Consider the following 18,174-nt stretch of genomic DNA (forward strand, 5'->3'; position numbering starts at 1 on the left):
TAGCTCAAGTTTATTCTGTAACATGGAAGGCAGGATCATTGGCTGGGCAATGAAGGTGCAACTGCACCTAGAGATTAACTATGTATTGATTGACGCCTGTTCTCAAACTTGGGTGATTTTCTTCAGCAGCTCTTGACCCTCTGCTCATATTTTCTTTAAAATTGTCCACAAAACTTGTTGATGCTACCCCCCAAAATAAAGGAGCATGTGCTTCATAAATAGAGTATTTTCTGATATACCAATCTTTGGTATATCTTTGGAACTCCAAACGGCAAGCTGGCCTTCTTCCCTCTGCACTTCATTTGTCTGGTTTTTGAGTCGACAAGAAGAGATAGAGATAGAAAGATGGATTGTGTGTCTGTATGTATATATATTGCACTCTTGGCGGGTGATGACATCTGTGGGATCATCAGAGAAATCTTACAAAATTGCAGAATGAAAAGTTTGAAAACTTCAACTTTTATTCACACAGAAATCTGACTTAGTGCATACCTTCAAACTCCTTAATCCCAAGAGCTTTACATGCAAAAATTCTTGTGTTCATTTTCCCCAGATTGTCAGGCATTTTACCTAGATTATCATGGGTCCTCAACTTCCTGCTCCACTTCTCAGCTAAACACCAGTCAACAACTGACTGACAAAGTAGGAGGCTAATAGTCCTTGTCGACAAGAAGAGCAACAGGCTACTGGCATTAGTTACAGTCTTCAATCTTCAGGACATCTCTGCTGACTTCTGGAGGTCAACTGCAAGCAGAGACTCAAGTCAGCTAGCTCATAGATACTTGTTTCCTCAGGGGTGGGAGGAAAAGGAGAAGAGTGGGGGACAGAAAAATAGTTTAGAAAATAAAAGTTCTAATTCTAGTTTGAATTATATCAACTGGTAGAAAATATTATTTCAAATATTTTCAAAAAAATTAAAAAGCTCTGTAATGACCAATTCTCAACTTGACCATTCAATGTGTATTTTATTGATTAATTCAAGTATCCCCTCACTACTCTTAACATTCTCCTGATTTCTTCCCCAAATCACTTCTTAAATTACTAAACACTGCAGTTTTTAAATATACACAGGCAACCAGTTCCTTAGGAGTTGCCAGAATTTGCCTGAACTATATACCATGAAGCTGATCAGTGACCTACAGAGAAGGTACAGACACCCAGTGCTCTAGTAAACAGCTTAGAAAGTGGCTATACAATGATTTTGCCTCCAGATCAAACTCTGAGATATTCCAGACTCTCTGAAAAACGTCACTGTCCAGAATTTTAAAGCAGATCCAAGAATATATTCAGGATAATGGCAAAGTACATAGATAACATGTTACATGAAGCATATTTGAAAGAGCAAAAACTATTTAATCTAGAACTTGAAAAAACATGAGTGTTATTTGTTTAGTGTACTTTTCATATGCAAGTGAGAGATGCCAGTTGAAAATGGCTTAAGGAAAAAGCAGATGGGGTGGTTTAGATAACTTCAAGTCCAATCAGGGATCCTGGATTATGGGCATAACTGGAACCAGGAGCTCAAACTATGTCGTCAGAACTTAGCTTTTCTCCTTCTCTTTACTGAACCATTCTCTGGGCTGAATTTCTTCTCAGCCAGATTTTCTTCTTGCTCAGGCAGTGCCATGCTTACCTCCTACTGCTCCAGAAACCCCACTGAAAAATGGAAACTTTCAACATTTTCAACACATTCATTGTCCCTAAATGGGTTGGATATGGCCAGATTCCCACCTGCACCCCTAGAGACTACATGATTCTTCAAGGAACATCTCGGTGCTATTTCCACAAGAAGGGAAGTGAATGCCAGGCAAGCAAAACAACAGATGTCCTATGCTGCTTTCAGACATGTGGTGGGCTCTCATGTGGATAAGGAAATAAACTTCTTTGAGGCCTCAGAAATGAGAAGTAGACCCTCTGCATGAACCTTACAGGAAAGCTGATTTCAGTTCACTCTTAAAAGGACCTTTTACAGAATCATTAGCAGTTGAAATAGGCTGCCTCAGGTTGTAGCAAGTACTAGGTCCTTCCACATGTTCAGGTACAGGCCAGATGGGCAACTGTCAGGAATGCTGGCAAGGAATTCCTGCATTAGGCAGGGCTTTGCCTACATGACCTATAAGGTCACTTTTGACTCTACAATTCTATTATCCTTGTTAATTTCTACAGTTTAATTTGCAGTACAGGATAAACAAACCAACCTAATTTGATCTGGAACTTCTGCAGGCTATCACAGGTCATTTAATCTAAAACATATGGCTCTAGCCATTACTATGTTTTCTGAAATACTCGAACAGACCTTGTTCTTAACAAGGTCTTCATGTTATTAGTTTCACTCATGGATTTTTCCAGCCTCCTGCTTATTCCACAACTGCCTTTCATTCTCGTTTAGATTGGGGTAGAAGGAGCATGAAAAAGTTCCCTTCTTTCTGACTTTCTCTTCTTAAATCTTTGCAGGCTTAAGAGTCTATGAGAAATGAGAAAGAGGACCATAGATAATCACAGCTTTGGATAAAGTCTATTAAGACAAATGCTCAAAGCAGAATGAGATTTTTAATTTTTATATTAAAAATTAATTTATAGAGTAAATTTGAAATACTGCTATACTGTTTTAATTAGGGTACCAAAACCACTTCTTGAGCCTTACTCATTAAGAAATATACACATTTGCATTTGTTAACTTCTATATTTTAACATACTTTAAATATATTTAAATAAAGTATATTCTTTCACAGCTAAAAGCCCCCACACCCCACTATTCACATACCCAGCTCTACTTAAACTGAAACTGTCATGCTACAGAATCCAGCTTGCAAATAAAAGTTTGGTTTTGTACCAGAGTATGTCCATCCTTAATAACTGATGGTGTTTCGACAGGCACGGTGGCTGACGCCTGTAATCCCAGCACTTTGGGAGGCCGAGGCGGGCGGATCACGAGTTCAGGAGAGCGAGACCATCCTGGCTAACATGGTGAAACCCCGTCTCTACTAAAAATACAAAAAATTAGCCAGGCGTGGTGGCGGGTGTCTGTAGTCCCAGCTACTTGGGAGGCTGAGGCAGGAGAATGGCATGAACCCAGGAGGCGGGGCTTGCAGTGAGCCAAGATTTCGCCACTGCACTCCAGCCTGGGCAACAGAGCAAGACTCTGTCTCAAAAAAAAAAAAACAAAAAAAGACTGATGGTGTTTCTTATCTCTTTCAGTGAACGTTGTGTCAATGTTACAGGAATTTTGGGAAAGCAAGCAGCAGCAGAGGGCTGCATTCCCAAGTGAAGGCATGGTGGTCTATGAGTCACTGCCAGCTCCTGGGCCTCCCTTTGTGAGTTATGTGACCCTCCCAGGGGGAAGCTGTTTTGGCAACTTTCAGGTAAGAAGTAGCCATTAATTTGTCAGTGAAAGTTCATCGGGTTAAAGTAAAGTAAACCTTTTTGTAAAATGGTTACATTGTAAGTTTTCTTGGAAATAGTGAACAAAGTTGTACCATATTCTATGAATGAAGACAAAGGGAAAGGAATTTCTAATTTTGCCAATATCCTTTATAAATACCCTTTTAATTGAGTAAATTATCCCTCAATTTTCAATAACTGGCAAAGATGTTTTATTTCTTGCTTATGGATACCGTGTAACTCATAAGCAATCAAGTTTCTCTCTTAGTTTGTCAACTAAAAAGCCCAAAGGCAAATTTTCAGGGGTTTTTTTGTAGTGTAAGTCTACAGAACATAATATCACATAATTTTTAACACTAACTGCATACCTGATACTGTTTATATTTTTACCTTTACTCTCCCTTTGAACTTATTAACTCACTCATTTATTGTATCCTGTTACCAGGTGTATCTGTTTTACATGGTTTCAAATCCTTCATTGAGTGAGGGAAGGGTATAATTTAATAAACAGACTTACAAACCTCTGCTGCCTAGGGGAAGTCAAAGAAGTATTCACAGGGAATATAAACGTGAACTGAGGCATTCAGTTGATGATGTCTTGGCCAATGGGAAAAGGGAAAATGACATTCTTAGCATAGGGAAACAGCATTTTCAGAATGAGGGAAACATAAGGGTCAATGTGTGTGGCAAGGAACTATTGGGAGAGGACAGGTAGGCACTCACATCAAACCATAAGAGATGTAAATACTTTGCAAAGCAGTACAGGTTTTATCCTGTATAAAATCAGAACCCTTGAAGGATTCTGACCAGAAGAGTGATGTATTCAAATGTACTTCAGAAAGATTACTTGGGTCACAGCATGAAGATGCTTTGGATTTAAATGATTTAAATGGCCGAGAGGCTGATAGTGACGAGTGCCCATGGAGACGAGCTGCACACACAGCATGTTCAGGAGCTAAAGGTGAAGGGATTTCATTAAGAGAAAGTTGGGATGATACTTTCATGCCTAATCAAGTCTCTTTACCTTCACCTTTACCAGTGGTCAGCCCTGACTTTAGCTACTGGGTGGGGAACACAGGAGGAAGTGGAGCTGGTATGTGAAAGGTGAGGACACAGTCAGTATGAAGTGCCTGGAAGCCAAACAGAGAAAAGCAATCGCCTTGCCCTATCCAAAAAAAAAAAAAGTAAGACCTGAAGCTCAAGAAGGAGATATGGTTTGAACTCCTATGTTTCTAAGCTGAAGCCATAGCTACAGGTACCACTGCCACGTGAGAATGTGTGGTATAAGAAGATGATCAAGAAATGCTCCTAGGAACACTTTTAGTGTGGGAAATAAAAGGAGAAAGATTTCTCTAAAAAGCCCAGAGATTTCCCAGAAAGAGACAAAGAACAAGAAGAGGGGATTTATGGAAACCAAGAGATGTGACACCTTGAGACTGAGGATGAAGTGAGCAGGGGTTAGCCACAGGATGGATGTCCAATGAGATGTTTCCACTGACTGTGATGAATGTGAGATCCTTATCAACCTTCCAGAAAGTAATGTCAATGGAGAAAATGGGATACGAATTAGATTACAGTAAATTACAGTTACAGTAAAATAGGGGCTTAGAAGTAGAGACAGTGTCCTTCAGTAAGGATTTAGAGGGCTCCTTCCTACTCTTGTGGTCAGCACTGCTTGTGAAAATAGGACAACCTTGCCTATTGTCCAGTGACAAAGCATATTCTGGTCAAACTGACATCACTGGCTTCCAGACATCTAAGCCATGATTAAAGCTGGGAAGGACAACTAAGACTGAGCCACTGAATATTCTGACAGTTCTCAAATAGCCTGCAAAGATGGACCAGAATCAACAAGATGAACTGCTCTTAGAATATAAACTAAAAATAAAAAATCTCACGATTGAATCAAGATGGAGTGGACTTAGCACATTCTTCAAACTCTTTTCTAGTCTGAAATTCCCTAAAATGTCAAAGACATGTTTTAAAATAAGTAAATTCACAATAGTGCAGGCAGGAAGAAAGGGTGCCATTGGAAGAGATGAACTTTGGAGGCAATTCTGGGAGAGTCGAATCAAATTATTAGGGGCACAGATGCCACAGTCTAAATATATATATAGGAGAAATGTACTGTGAAAATAAAGAAGAGCTAGAGAAACTCCAGGGTCACATGAACAAATGCAAAGAGCAGGAGGCAGTCCTGGGGTAATTTCAAGGCTATTCAAAGAACTGCTTTCAAAACTTCAGACGCATTGATCCAGTGACATGTTGCCTTCCCCACTCCGAACAGTAGTTAGCAGTATGTTTTTACCTCTGGTAAATGAAAGTGAATTGACTGATGAGGATGATTTGAATGTGAGTATAGAAGCCTCAGAACAGAGCTTGATGTAACCCCAGACACCAAAGACAAGGATGAGAGGCAGCAAAGGGGCAAGAAAGGCAGCCATTGACGAAGAGGCTCTCCAACCCACATGCGCCTGCAGGTCCGTTATCGAGCATCCTAAGGTGAAGTCTGCCTGTCAACACACCCCACTCAATACGAAGCACCTGGCAGTCCTCTCATTCAGGGGAGCCCCTCTAGGGAAACAGACATTCTCAATCAGAGAGGAAGGTTTTGTCAGCCACCTAAACTAATGTACTTGTTTGTCCATGTATGTCAAGGAACATAAGATCACCAAACATTTGAGGAAAACCAAATGCATAAGAAAAAAGACCAAAGGCAAGCAAACAAAAGAACAAAATAATTCAAGCAGCACAGAATGTAAAAGAGTATAACAGTTAATATCCTCAGAAAATTTTGGGCCGGGCGCGGTGGCTCAAGCCTGTAATCCCAGCACTTTGGGAGGCCGAGACGGGCGGATCACGAGGTCAGGAGATCGAGACCATCCGGGCTAACACGGTGAAACCCCGTCTCTACTAAAAATACAAAAACTAGCCGGGCGAGGTGGCAGGCGCCTGTAGTCCCAGCTACTTGGGAGGCTGAGGCAGGAGAATGGCGTAAACCTGGGAGGCGGAGCTTGCAGTGAGCTGAGATCCGGCCACTGCACTCCAGTCCGGGCGACAAAGCGAGACTCCGCCTCAAAAAAAAAAAAAAAAAAAAGAAAAAAGAAAATTTTGAAAGGATATTTCTCTCTAAAACAGCTATTAAAATGGAGCAAGCAGGGAGTAAGAAAATGAAATATGATTGCCAAATTAGAACAATAAGGATAAAGAATTAAAGAGGAACAAATAGAGGAGCAGACATAGATGCCAAATTAGTAAGAAATAACTAAGTAAAGTCTTCTAGAACTTAGAGCAAAAAGACAGAGATGGAAGACAGTACAGGAGACATGCAGATAAATTTTGGAGGTAAACATCAATTTAGTAAGAGCTCTAGAAAGAGACAAAGGAAATAGAGGGGAGGAAATAAATAACAGAGGAAATTTTCTTTGAGTTAAAGAAAAGCATAGGTTGTCAAATTGAAATGGCCCACCATGGTCCAAGCAGAATCATAACAGAAAAGCACAGCTCTGTGGTTATGTGGGACTTAGAGACAGCATTCTGCTTAAAAGGTAGATCAAGGGACTTTTTTGACACTGCATATGTACACTATCTGTTTTTAAAATTAGATTGAACATATACATAGCTTTAGGGAAACTTCAGGGGAGCTAATGAAATGGGACAAAAACTGGCAAACTTGGTTAACAAAATCAAAAACTGTTTCTTTGAAAAGACAAATAAGAAAGACAGATCTTTGGCATTTCTGATTAAGGAAAAAAGACACACCACACTAAGCATGAAAGAGAGGATATAATCATAGAAGTGTAATATAAGAATACTATATATCATTATTCATTGAAACATGAAAACTTAGGTGATATGGACTACTTTCTGGGAACTCTTTGCAATCTTTGATACTCTTCTATAAACATAGCATTTATTTCAAAATAAAAGGTAAAAAATGGGGGCTTCAATGGCTCCCTATTACTTTCTTATTAAAGCCTAAATTCCTTACTCTGGCAATAAAGTTTCTACAGCTGGTCCAACTTTCCCTTCCAGTTTTATCTCCCTGATTTCCTTTTCTGACACTTGATGCTTCTACCTAACTGTTCCTCATGCATGTCTTGACTTCTTCTAACCATTCCCATACTCAGATTGAGAACTACTTAGGAAATGCTATTGCCACCTTCTCTTCATATCTAAACCTTGACCATCTCCCAGGACTCCACAAAAAGTTTTCTCTGAATCTCCCTGATGGAACTCTCTGCCTCCTGTGATTTCCCAAAGCAGCGTTCTGTTTCTCTGCTAGTCTCAATGTTTTCTACTGTATGCTCAAGTTACCTATGTGCACGTTCTTTCCCTTTACTGAAATGTAAGTTCCAGGGACGGGGTGTGTATCCTTATGTTCCCCATGACTTCAAGCACTGTGTTTTGCATATAGTGCATAAAGTGCCTAATAAATTGTGTTAAGTGAATAGCCAAATGAATGAATAATAAATCCAATGAATAAATGAAGTTAATGTTTGTCCATTCTTGTATGTAACCAATAGCTAAGATTATTTACCTAAGTCTGCAAGATAGTGGGCTAAGGAGGAAAAGTCAGTAACAGTAAAATCAGCTGATATTATTTTGTTCATATCTGTGGTTAAAGTTTTGAAAATGGATGAATTTCAAAGTATTGATTAAAAAGACCTTGTGATTCTCTCCGGATTTAATTTATACATAGCAACTTTTTCCCCACCCGACTCTCAGGACCATAAATCACCAAGATTTGGCAGTACGCACACCCAGGCATGTGTTATATTAGTTCATACATTCATTATACTCTATCTAGAATATAATGCATTTGACAGATTGGTGAATGGATCTAGAAGATATGAGTGTAAGAAATTCTAGTGTTCTTGTTTTTGTTTTTGTTTTTGCTACCCGGAGAAGTATAAATTTTCCTATCATCTCATAAATTTTGACCCAAAATGATAGCACTTCCCTTAGGTAATAAATTCAACATCCTTCTGTGGTCTTAAAAAAAAAAGAAGAAATAGGAAACAAAACGAAAAACTGAACACCTCAGCAGGGAGGTCTCTTGGTGATTTCTCTGATCATTTTAGGGTCCCCTTTTCCTGATGTTTAAATCATCATATTTTAAGGTTCTCAGGAGGATTGTTAACATCTTTGCTTAAAAAGATCCAGAATTTCCTGAATCAAGTATGTTTTGAAAATGTGTTTGGGTGGTTGGCTGCCAAATCTGGCCCCTTCACCCATTTGGCCCTCCAAAATATGACTTGAGAAGGAAAACCAGGCGGGAAAAAAGAAAGAACGTTTCTCCTAAAGTAATGTGCTTACACTTTTCTTTGTCAGTTCAGAAACCATCTTAAATGTTATTTTCACCATATAATATTTCATCATGTTTTTGCCAGGATTTGGACTGTAAGAGCCTACATGCTCATTCCTGCAATGCCTTTCACATAATCAAATGTCACCCCTGTGCATTACAAATCATTTCACAATGGATTATTAATGCCAAGACCATGTGCTGAAACATGGAGAAACCATTATGCCAGCAGTAGCCTTCTTACTGAGCCATGGACGTCACCACCAATGGTGCCAAGTAATTGAAAATACTTGAAGTGGAGTATGGGACCGGATTGTGAGACTAATCCCTCTGGTTTCAGGCAGTTTCATGAAAGCTGTAAGAGATTATGCTCATTCATTCTTTAGGAAAGTAGTATTCAGACTGAACTTTAGTTTTCTCATTAATCAAAGGAAAGCAGTCCAGACAAAGGCTCTGATGGACACAAACCACTGGTTTTTATGCAAAGAAGCCTCTCACTGAAGTAAATGGGAAGCTTGTGTCCATGAAAGCTAATTAAAGAATTTTCAGTTAGCCTTGACACCACAACCTACAAAAAACAGAAACAGAGTGAGAAGGAAAGAGAGAGAGAAAGCAGCCATAGCCCTGCCTTTAGACTAGGCCTTCATAAACTACTACAGGATAGAAAAAGAGATGTGAAAATATAATTTCATTTCTGCATTTCTAAACAATAAATAAAATACTCTACTGATTAAAAATTATTTTTTTTCCGAAAGTTGTATTGAAACACAGTAGTACTTGTTGGATCTTTTATAAAAGAAATCATTTTCTAATATTACAAGCATTAAGTATTTCATGTATTCTAGACATATTTTCTTCATGCCACTTTTGTCTAGGCAGTTAATCCTTCCCCAGCCACATATCATGACCATGAAAACTTGCAGTAATTTCCATTTTTTTACAATAGAGCAATGCAAAGGCCATCAGAGCCACGTCTGGCTCTCCTCTTGATGAACTCAGAAGGAAAGCCACTCATTGCTGCAGCAGCTGTTTTTGCTTCCAAATCCAAAAGGGAACTTGAGTATTTTATCTTATTTTATATTTTGATTTAAAGGGTTTGTGATTCAAGTTTTGCTTTCAAGTCAGTGACGTGGTCTTCCACATAGCATCTGCTGGAATGACTTGAATTAATGAATTTCGTTCTTATTTTGACTAACAAGCAAAAATTTCCTTGAATATAGTACTAGGGCATGTGATTATTTATGCGCATGAATTATGATTGAATAAAAGAATGCATCCTGGCAAAGACATTGATGTGATAGCTCGATCTATTTGGAGTGTGAGACACTCATCAGGGCATTATATCTTTTTCACATAACTATTTTGTTGTTAAAATGGCTTCACAGAAAATAAGTACAGGTGTTAAGCACTAGGTTCTGGTACTTAGGCTAGTTGAATAATGCCAAGCACTCTATGAAGTTGAGACATTCAGTTTTTCCATAGGCAAACTGTTGATTGACCTTTCTTTTTTCCATTTGTAACCAATGTTTGGGGTTGCAAAACAGGGCTGTAGAGTAGTGAGATGCGGGGTGAAACATAGCGCAGATGAGCTCCTTGCAAAGCTCTGTCTCTAAAAGGCAATGAATTCATTTGAAGGGTTTTGATTTTTATGCCATTCTGGTTTTCAAACCAAAGCCACTGCCTATGCTGATATCTAGAAAAACTATTTTTCCAAGGAGCATACAGCCTTAAACAAGATGAGGAGTATTTTGTTTAATTTTAGTTACTTAAGGCAGTAAGCATACTTTACCTGCATTATCAGACATAAAAACGCATTTTATACTTTCATGCATTAAATGAGTCTTCTCAAAGTACATGGAATTAAAAGTACATTTAAATTACAATAAACTAAGTTTGCAAAATTAAGTTTCTCCCAGTAGAGAATGACTAAGAAAGTTTGATTAATTCATACACTCGACTCCATGGAATTGTAATGCTCTTTTTGCTGAGTGTTAAATAAGGCCTGGCCTTGACATTCCATATCCCAAATAGGGATTTAGTTCCTGCTATAAACTTGAGACTATTGCCCAGCACTAATGCTGTTTTAATGCCTAGTATTTCTATTTGAAATTATCCATGACCTCTTCTCTGCCTCTAGGGTGGTATACCTTGACTCAGATGGACGACATGCTATGCAATGTAACTTAACTTCTAAAGGAGGTATTTCCTGGTGGAAATCTCCACAGGAAAGCATCCTGTTTTATAACTAATGAGACTCAAGATGGGAAGGTTAGTTATAACCATTTAAAAGTCATATGTCAGCTAATTATCAGACCTTAATGAGTTGCCCATGAAATTGGGAGTGCATATTGCTTTAATGAAACCCTTTATTCCCCAGCATCCTTCCCTAACTTTAATCTGTTTCTTTTTTTATTAAACAAAGCGAATAGAAATTCTTGACCTCCAAATATAGAATATAGTGAAAGAAATGGTTAGGAAAGGCCCCAGGGTAAATAAGGACTTTGGACTATCTCCACAGGAGTCTCCCAGCCCCTAATTCATAAACTTTAGAAAGATGCTCACCGGCTCAGTGAGTTGCTGAGTGGGGAAGAAAGCCTGACTCCATCTCTGCCTAACTCCCCCCCATCGCTCTTATGCAATCAGAGCCAAGTCCTTTCACATCAAAGCAACTACAAAAATAAACCCAAATCTTGAGCCCTGATCAATTCATCTTGTCTACACCTTAACTTGAAAAAAAGAAAAAGAAGAAAAGAAAAAAGAAAAGGAATAAAACCTCAAGGAGCAAAGCACAACATAGGCTTGTAATAGTTACCACGGACCTTGGTCTAGGTATGTGTGTAGAATAGCATTGCAGCAGAGGTAAATGAGGAGAAGGCCAGGTGGTTTATATTATAAAAATAACATTCTGACCCAACATGTGCATGAAACATTTCTTTCAGTTGACAGGAACTGGTGAGTTTTCTCTGAAATTTGGACTCCCAGAGCAGTCCCCTCCCCCACACCTAGCTAAGACCCCCATCCCCAGCACACACACAGCTCTAAATTGTTCCCAACGTATTTGCAGCCACCCTGACCTATAGATAGGCACGATATTAACTTGGGTGACTGAGTTCTAACGGTTGCCCTTTTTCACATCACCATCTGGAAGGAGAAAAAATGCTAATATATCCACAATTAGATAAATTGGAACACATGCAAATGTTCGTGCTTTGGTCAGGGTAGTCCAGGTTTTAAAGCACTGAAAGGGGGTCCGTTACCAACAGGGTCTGGTTTGTGGCATTCTTCGTGAAGGCTTACTGTCAGGATGAAACCGAGGTGTTGGTGACACTGACCAGAGCTGTCAGGCAGTACGCACAAACTCCACAAGTCACTTGCTAAAAGTCGGACTCCAAGTCACAAAAGCAAAATGTTCCCAACCACCTGAATGACAGACCTAACAGCCGATAGGATTTGGGCAGGAATTCTCACCTCTCACAGAGTCATTTCGTTTTGCCACCTCCAAAGTCCCAGCTTTGGGAAACACCTTGGGTACCATGTGCTATTGAATGAATGCCACCTAAATAAACGACCTGCCCTTGACCCCAGTGAGGACAGCATCTTCAGCTTTGAATCTGCAAATAGATACAATCTGTCACATTAGCTATTACATTACTGTTTTTGTTTGTTTGTTTTAAAATCTTGCCTCTTACAGACCGAGTTTCAACTCCTTGGCTACCATTGGGAGGCACCAATAAAAATGCACCTAAATTGTGTTTTATACATTTTAGAACTGGAGACAATTTTTCTCCTGATGTCTTTAAAACACATGTATGAATAATTGTAGAAAGTCTGTTGTTGAAGATGGAGAGAAAGTTACTTGTATCGATGTCCTTCCATATACATTTCTAAAGAAAGCACTGTAGTTGGGATGTAAGTAAAGTAAAACCTTGGGATGTAGAAACAACTACTCAACACATGTATCCTGCCTGTTTTCTAATACAAAGCATGGAAAAAAATCATTAATCAAATGAGGGCTACTAGGAAAATTACTGTTTCATGTCTAAATTGCTTCAGCTTGGCCAGAAAATGGTTCTATAATTAGTAACACACCTACAAATAGTTTTTAAAGTATCTCACAAATAAGTAATGAAAAAAACTAATTTCTTATTAGGCATTTCTATTTATAACACATGCATGACTACCAAAATTTTATTTCAATTAATATAAGAACTTCTGCTAATGCTAAATAGTTAACTAGTCATTATTTTATTTCAGGACAGCCTACTGGTCAACAAATTAATCTTGGTTGAATCTCGACATTACATAGGGTGACACCCTGGAAAATAATCATAGAAGAAATAAAACCTGCTAAGCAGAGAAATGAAATTGAGACCTCAGTTAGTTAAGTCAGTAGTGCTTATGTACTTCCTAAGGACCTAATTTTAGAAGAACTGTCATAAAGGACTTTTTAAAATCTGAATGCTACTTTCCTTGACTCTTGGGTAGAAGCAGTTTCTCTAATGAGAAATTAGCATCTCTGGTGTTAGCAGAAGTGGCTTTATAATGAAGACAATGAAGCTTCTGCAGAGGCTCCTTGTAAGTCACAATGCCAACTTTTTTACTTGTAATTTCATATTGTTTTTCTTAAACAGGGGCCCCCAAATTGTGTAAGCCTCGGGCCCCACAAAACTTGGTTCTGCTCCTGCCTGTTAGAAATGAGACGTGGCAGGGGCAGAGATTTCAGCAACACTCCTCTAAGAGTTGTCCTGGGTCCACATGTGTCAGAATCACCTGCAAATCTTATTATATGCAGACCCCCCACCAGGACACAGCTGAAGAGATTCTGATTCAGTAGGTCAGCTTTGGACCCAGGAATACACATGTTTAACAAGTTCCCAGGTAATTGTACTATGAACACTAAAGTTTTTGAACTATTGGTCCAAACTCCTGGCCTAAGCTTGGCAGCAATCTTCATAGTGTACCCTATAGGGTCCTGGTGGCTTGTTGGTCATCTTAATCTATGATAAAATACAGGGCCAAAATGAGTTAGTCTTGGGGGGAATTTTTTATTCATCAGAGCTGGGGAAGTTTATTTTTTGTTTTATTTATTTATTTATTGAATTTTAGTACAGACAAGGTCTCACTACATTGCCCAGGCTGGTCTCAAACTCCTAAGCTCAAGTGATCCTCCAGCCTCAGCCTCCCAAAGTGCTGGGTTTACAGATATGAGCTACCGTGCCTGGCCAGGGCAGTTTCATTTAAATGACTTTTACTCTTGAAGAGTTATCAATACTTCTTGAAATGTTAAGCAACCTTGTGTGGTAGCATTCCAAACTCTCTTGGCCCCGTACTTAATCAAGAGAGTACTTCCGTTTAGAATGAGATGCTTCCTACAAGGTAACATCTGATCTCTGGTCTAGTCACAGTTGGCCTTTCTATCTCCATTTTCCTTCTCCCTATAGTCCAGGAAAGCATCCAAAGGAGAACAATAGGAGGGAGGAGGATATTGAGATAATTTCAGCATATTCCCATCCTCAATGAGTACCATTTATCCCCACAGTGTACTGCATCTTGCTTGGCCTTTTGTTGTAAACGAACTCAAGTTTGTCATGGGAGGAGATATCCTTGTAGTCTTATATCAAAATGACCCATAAAAGCACAAAGTTGAAGCTTTGTCTAAAATACTGTACTGATTTAGGACGTGCTATGTGACCTTAGGCAAATTATACATCCTCTTTATTCCAAAGTGGGTGGCCATTTCTATGAAGAGCAAAATAGCAAAGTGGTTAAAAATCTGGACTCCCAAGTCAGACAGACCTGAGGGCAAATCTTGTTTTGTTCACATCTTAAAGTGCGTGACCTTGGAGATGTACAACCTCCTTAAGCCTCTATTTCCTCACCTGCAAAATAAGGATAATAATAAAACCAACTTTATAGGATTGTTGTGATAACAAAATGCGATAATAAACATAAAGTGCTCAGCATAGTGCCAAGTACATAGTGCCAGCAATGTGGATTATTTCATTAAGACTTCTTAATTACCTGTGGTGAGCAAAGGCTTTGTATCAGTTATCTATTGCTGCATAAGATATTGCCTATAACCTTACAAACATTTATTGGCTCGCACAGTTTCCAAGGATCAGGGCTCTGGAAGCAGCTTAGTTGAGTGGTTTTGGCTCAAGGTCTTCTAGAAGGAGGTTGCTTTTGGTAAGCTGTCAGCTGGAGGTGCAGTCATTTGAAGGCTTGATCAGGGCTGGAGGATCAGTTTCCAATCTCACTCAGATGGCTGCTGGCAGAAAGCTTTAGTTATCTGCCATATGTGCCTTTCCATGGGACTGCTCATAACATGGCAGCTGACTCTGCCCAAGCCAGTGACTTTTCCCCTTGGTTCCACTTCTCTTATAAAGAGATGGCAAGTGAGACCACGACGGAAGCCATGGTGTCTTTTATAACCTAATACGGGAATGGATTTGCCATCACTTCTACCATATTCTATTGGTTACACAAACAAACTCTGGTGCAGTGTAGGGGAGGACTACACAAGGGTGTGAATGCCGGCGGGCAGGGGTCCCTGGGGAATCTTACCAACTGGCTACCACTGTCTTTGAATAGCTTTCCTGAGCAATGCCACAGTCACTCTTTTTTTTTTTTTTAACTTTAATTTTAGATCAGAGTCAGGAGGCTTTGAAATGATTATAGTGGTTTATAATCTACCAGCAAATGAAAGGCATCTGAACATCAAGATCAATGTCTGAGTGAGGTCTCCTAGCCACTCGGAAAGCATGTGGCTCCACAGGCCTGAGAAATTCACAGCTGACTTTAGTAAAATCTTGACTTAAATATCCCAGCTCTGCACTTTCATGAAGTACAAAGGACAGAAGTTGTCTTTTATATTAACAAGTAAGAATGGTTAACAGAAAAGACATGGTTTACAAATCTATATTTATGATTAGGGCCTGGCTGAAAAATAGCAAGAATAAACTGTATAACCTGGGAAGCCTAACTGTAGCAGGAAGTTACTTTGAAATAACATCATACTTCACTCGCTCCCCAACCGATGTCTTTGACGACTGGTTTGGACACATCCATAAAATGTCCTGTCACTTACCATATTTTATTTTCTTACAGTGTTTCCCACTGTTTGATAGTAACTTTAACAGTGCCTGTTCTTACAGCAACATTCACATTCTGATTTAGATTGCAACCAAGTAGATTGTCATTTGGTTAAATTTCTTCCCCAAGTAAAGATTCTTATGGGTTGAGAGGTCCCATTAAAAGATCCCTAGAGAAAAATATGCAGCCCTTACTGGCTGGGATTTGTAGTTCTAGAATTTAGAAGAAAGCGGCTGGTTAACATTATAGACATTTTGAAGTACTTGTCTTTCAGAAATGCCAAGAACAATAGCAAGAAAAGCCCTTTGATGGCTCAGAATTTATTTTACTTTATGTACTTATTAATTGGAACACTTTCTCCCCCATTTTAAGCAAAGATTCTGTACATTGAAATAATAAAATAAGCATAGACATGTGTCTGCCTTAAAATCTTGATATTGGTTAGGTCTCTGTAGTCCTTTTTCATGCTTTCTGGGTAAAGGCTCTTTCTGTTCTCTCAGCCGGGCTGCACTTTGATCTCCCAAGCAGTGCCATTTGGTTGTAAATGTATGTGGTGCTTTTGATCTAGTACTTAACTGGTCTTATTTAAAATAGATAGCTTCTTTTATCTAACTAGTGTTTACTAGGTCTCTCTCTCCATAAAAGATGGTTTAAATTGCTATTATTTAGATAGAAGTTGTTTCTGAAGAGTGCCTGGATCTGAATCTAATTCTCTAAATTCTAAAACCCCAACAGCTCTATGATAGATTTTGTAAAGCTAAATTCCTCTTATAATGAGCGGTTCCTACAGATGTCAGGTAATACTTGCAAAAACATTGTTTGCTTTTTAATGGGGAACTGATTTTCCAAAGAATAATAAACATACCCTACTCTCAGGCAAAAATGGTCATCTCAAAGTGTCTGAATGCAATGACCAATTACCCATCTGAAATTCATTAATATATTTTTGTATTACTAAGTTACACATACCATAGAAGTTTATTGAAATTGTGCTCATTTAAAAAAATAAAAAGTATATATCTTTCATTCTTTTCTTTATGAGGATTTCTTGAACATTATGTCCAGTGCTTCAGTGACTTGTTTTTTAGTTTCCTAGCCTGTATTGTTGCTTATTCAGCAAACTAGGTCACAGGAGGCAGGAGACAACTAAGTCATAGGCTCTGCCTTTAGGGAGCTCACAGCCAGGAGATGGTGGAGGCAAAGCATTAGCAAACAGTTACACTGCAGTGTGGTCAATGCCTCCCTTGGACAGTGGTCCTCCAAGGCTAGACTTGAGAGTGATCAGGGAAAGCTTCCTAAAAGAGATGGCACTCAAGCTTCAGTGAAAGACTGGTGACTCAATGTCCTACAAATTTTCAGCTGAGCCCATAACACAAAGCCAATCTATCTTGTCAAACCCATCCTGGTTTCATACAAGTTGCCTAAAACTTGGAAGAGGTCTAAACTTTGAATGGTCTTGCTGTCTAAAGCTTCCCCCAAAGCCTTGCTGTGTGTCAACACCAAGAAAAAAAAAAAAAAAACCAACTACTTTCCACAGTCTTTGGGCCGGGCACAGTGGCTCATGCCTGCAATCCCAGCACTTTGGGAGGCCAAGGCAGGTAGATCACCTGAGGTCGGCGGTTCGAGACCAGCCTGACCAATGTGGAGAAACCCCATTTCTACTAAAAATACAAAATCAGTTGGTTGTGGTCGCATATGCCTGTAACCCCAGCTACTCAGGAGGCTGAGGCAGGAGACACGCTTGAATCCAGGAGGCGGAGGTTGCGGTGAGCCAAGATCACACCATTGCACTCCAGCCTGGACAACAATCACAAAACTCCGTCTCAAAAAAAAAGAAAAGAAAATCACTCTTTATGATAACTTATAATATCTTCTTCTGCCTGCCCTTAATTGTTCTGCTTTGTTAGTCTCCTGGCAAGTGTTGTTAGTTTGGTTGGTTTTTGTTATTTTTTAATTTGTGTTTGTTTTAATTCTCCTCAGCGTCTTGTTCTCGCCATTTCAAAAGTCTTACAATTATTTCATCAACACACTCACCATGTACGAGCATCTCCAAGCATTGAGCCTGGCTCAGCTAGTGGAGGATGCGCAAGTAATATACAAAAACAGTATGGAGATTCCTTAAAGAACTAATAGTAGAACTACCATTTGATCCAGCAATTCCACTACTGGGAATTTACCCAAAGAAAAAAATGTCATTATATGAAAAAGACACGTGCACGCTCATGTTTATAGCAGCACAATTTGCAATTGCAAAAATACGAAACCAACCTAAGTGCCTGTCAACCGATGAGTGAATAAAGAAAATGGGGTACACCATGGAATACTACTTAGCCATATAAATGAACAAAATAATGGCTTTTGCAGCAACTTGGGTGGAGCTGGAGGCCATTATT

At 39.2% G+C, this 18,174-nt stretch overlaps 1 protein-coding gene across 1 annotated transcript in view; it reads left to right on the forward strand.

The window, feature by feature from the left end:
• LIX1 (limb and CNS expressed 1) overlaps positions 1-18,174 on the forward strand; it is a 52,047-nt gene that overhangs the window by 15,442 nt on the left and 18,431 nt on the right. Inside the window, exon 2 of the mRNA XM_033179044.1 lies at positions 3,199-3,362. Coding sequence (XP_033034935.1) covers positions 3,199-3,362 — 164 coding nt within the window. The remainder of the gene's footprint in view (positions 1-3,198; positions 3,363-18,174) is intronic.

This window comes from Trachypithecus francoisi, unplaced genomic scaffold, assembly GCF_009764315.1.
Source record: "Trachypithecus francoisi isolate TF-2019V2 unplaced genomic scaffold, Tfra_2.0 Lachesis_group2, whole genome shotgun sequence".
Lineage (NCBI taxonomy): Eukaryota > Metazoa > Chordata > Mammalia > Primates > Cercopithecidae > Trachypithecus > Trachypithecus francoisi.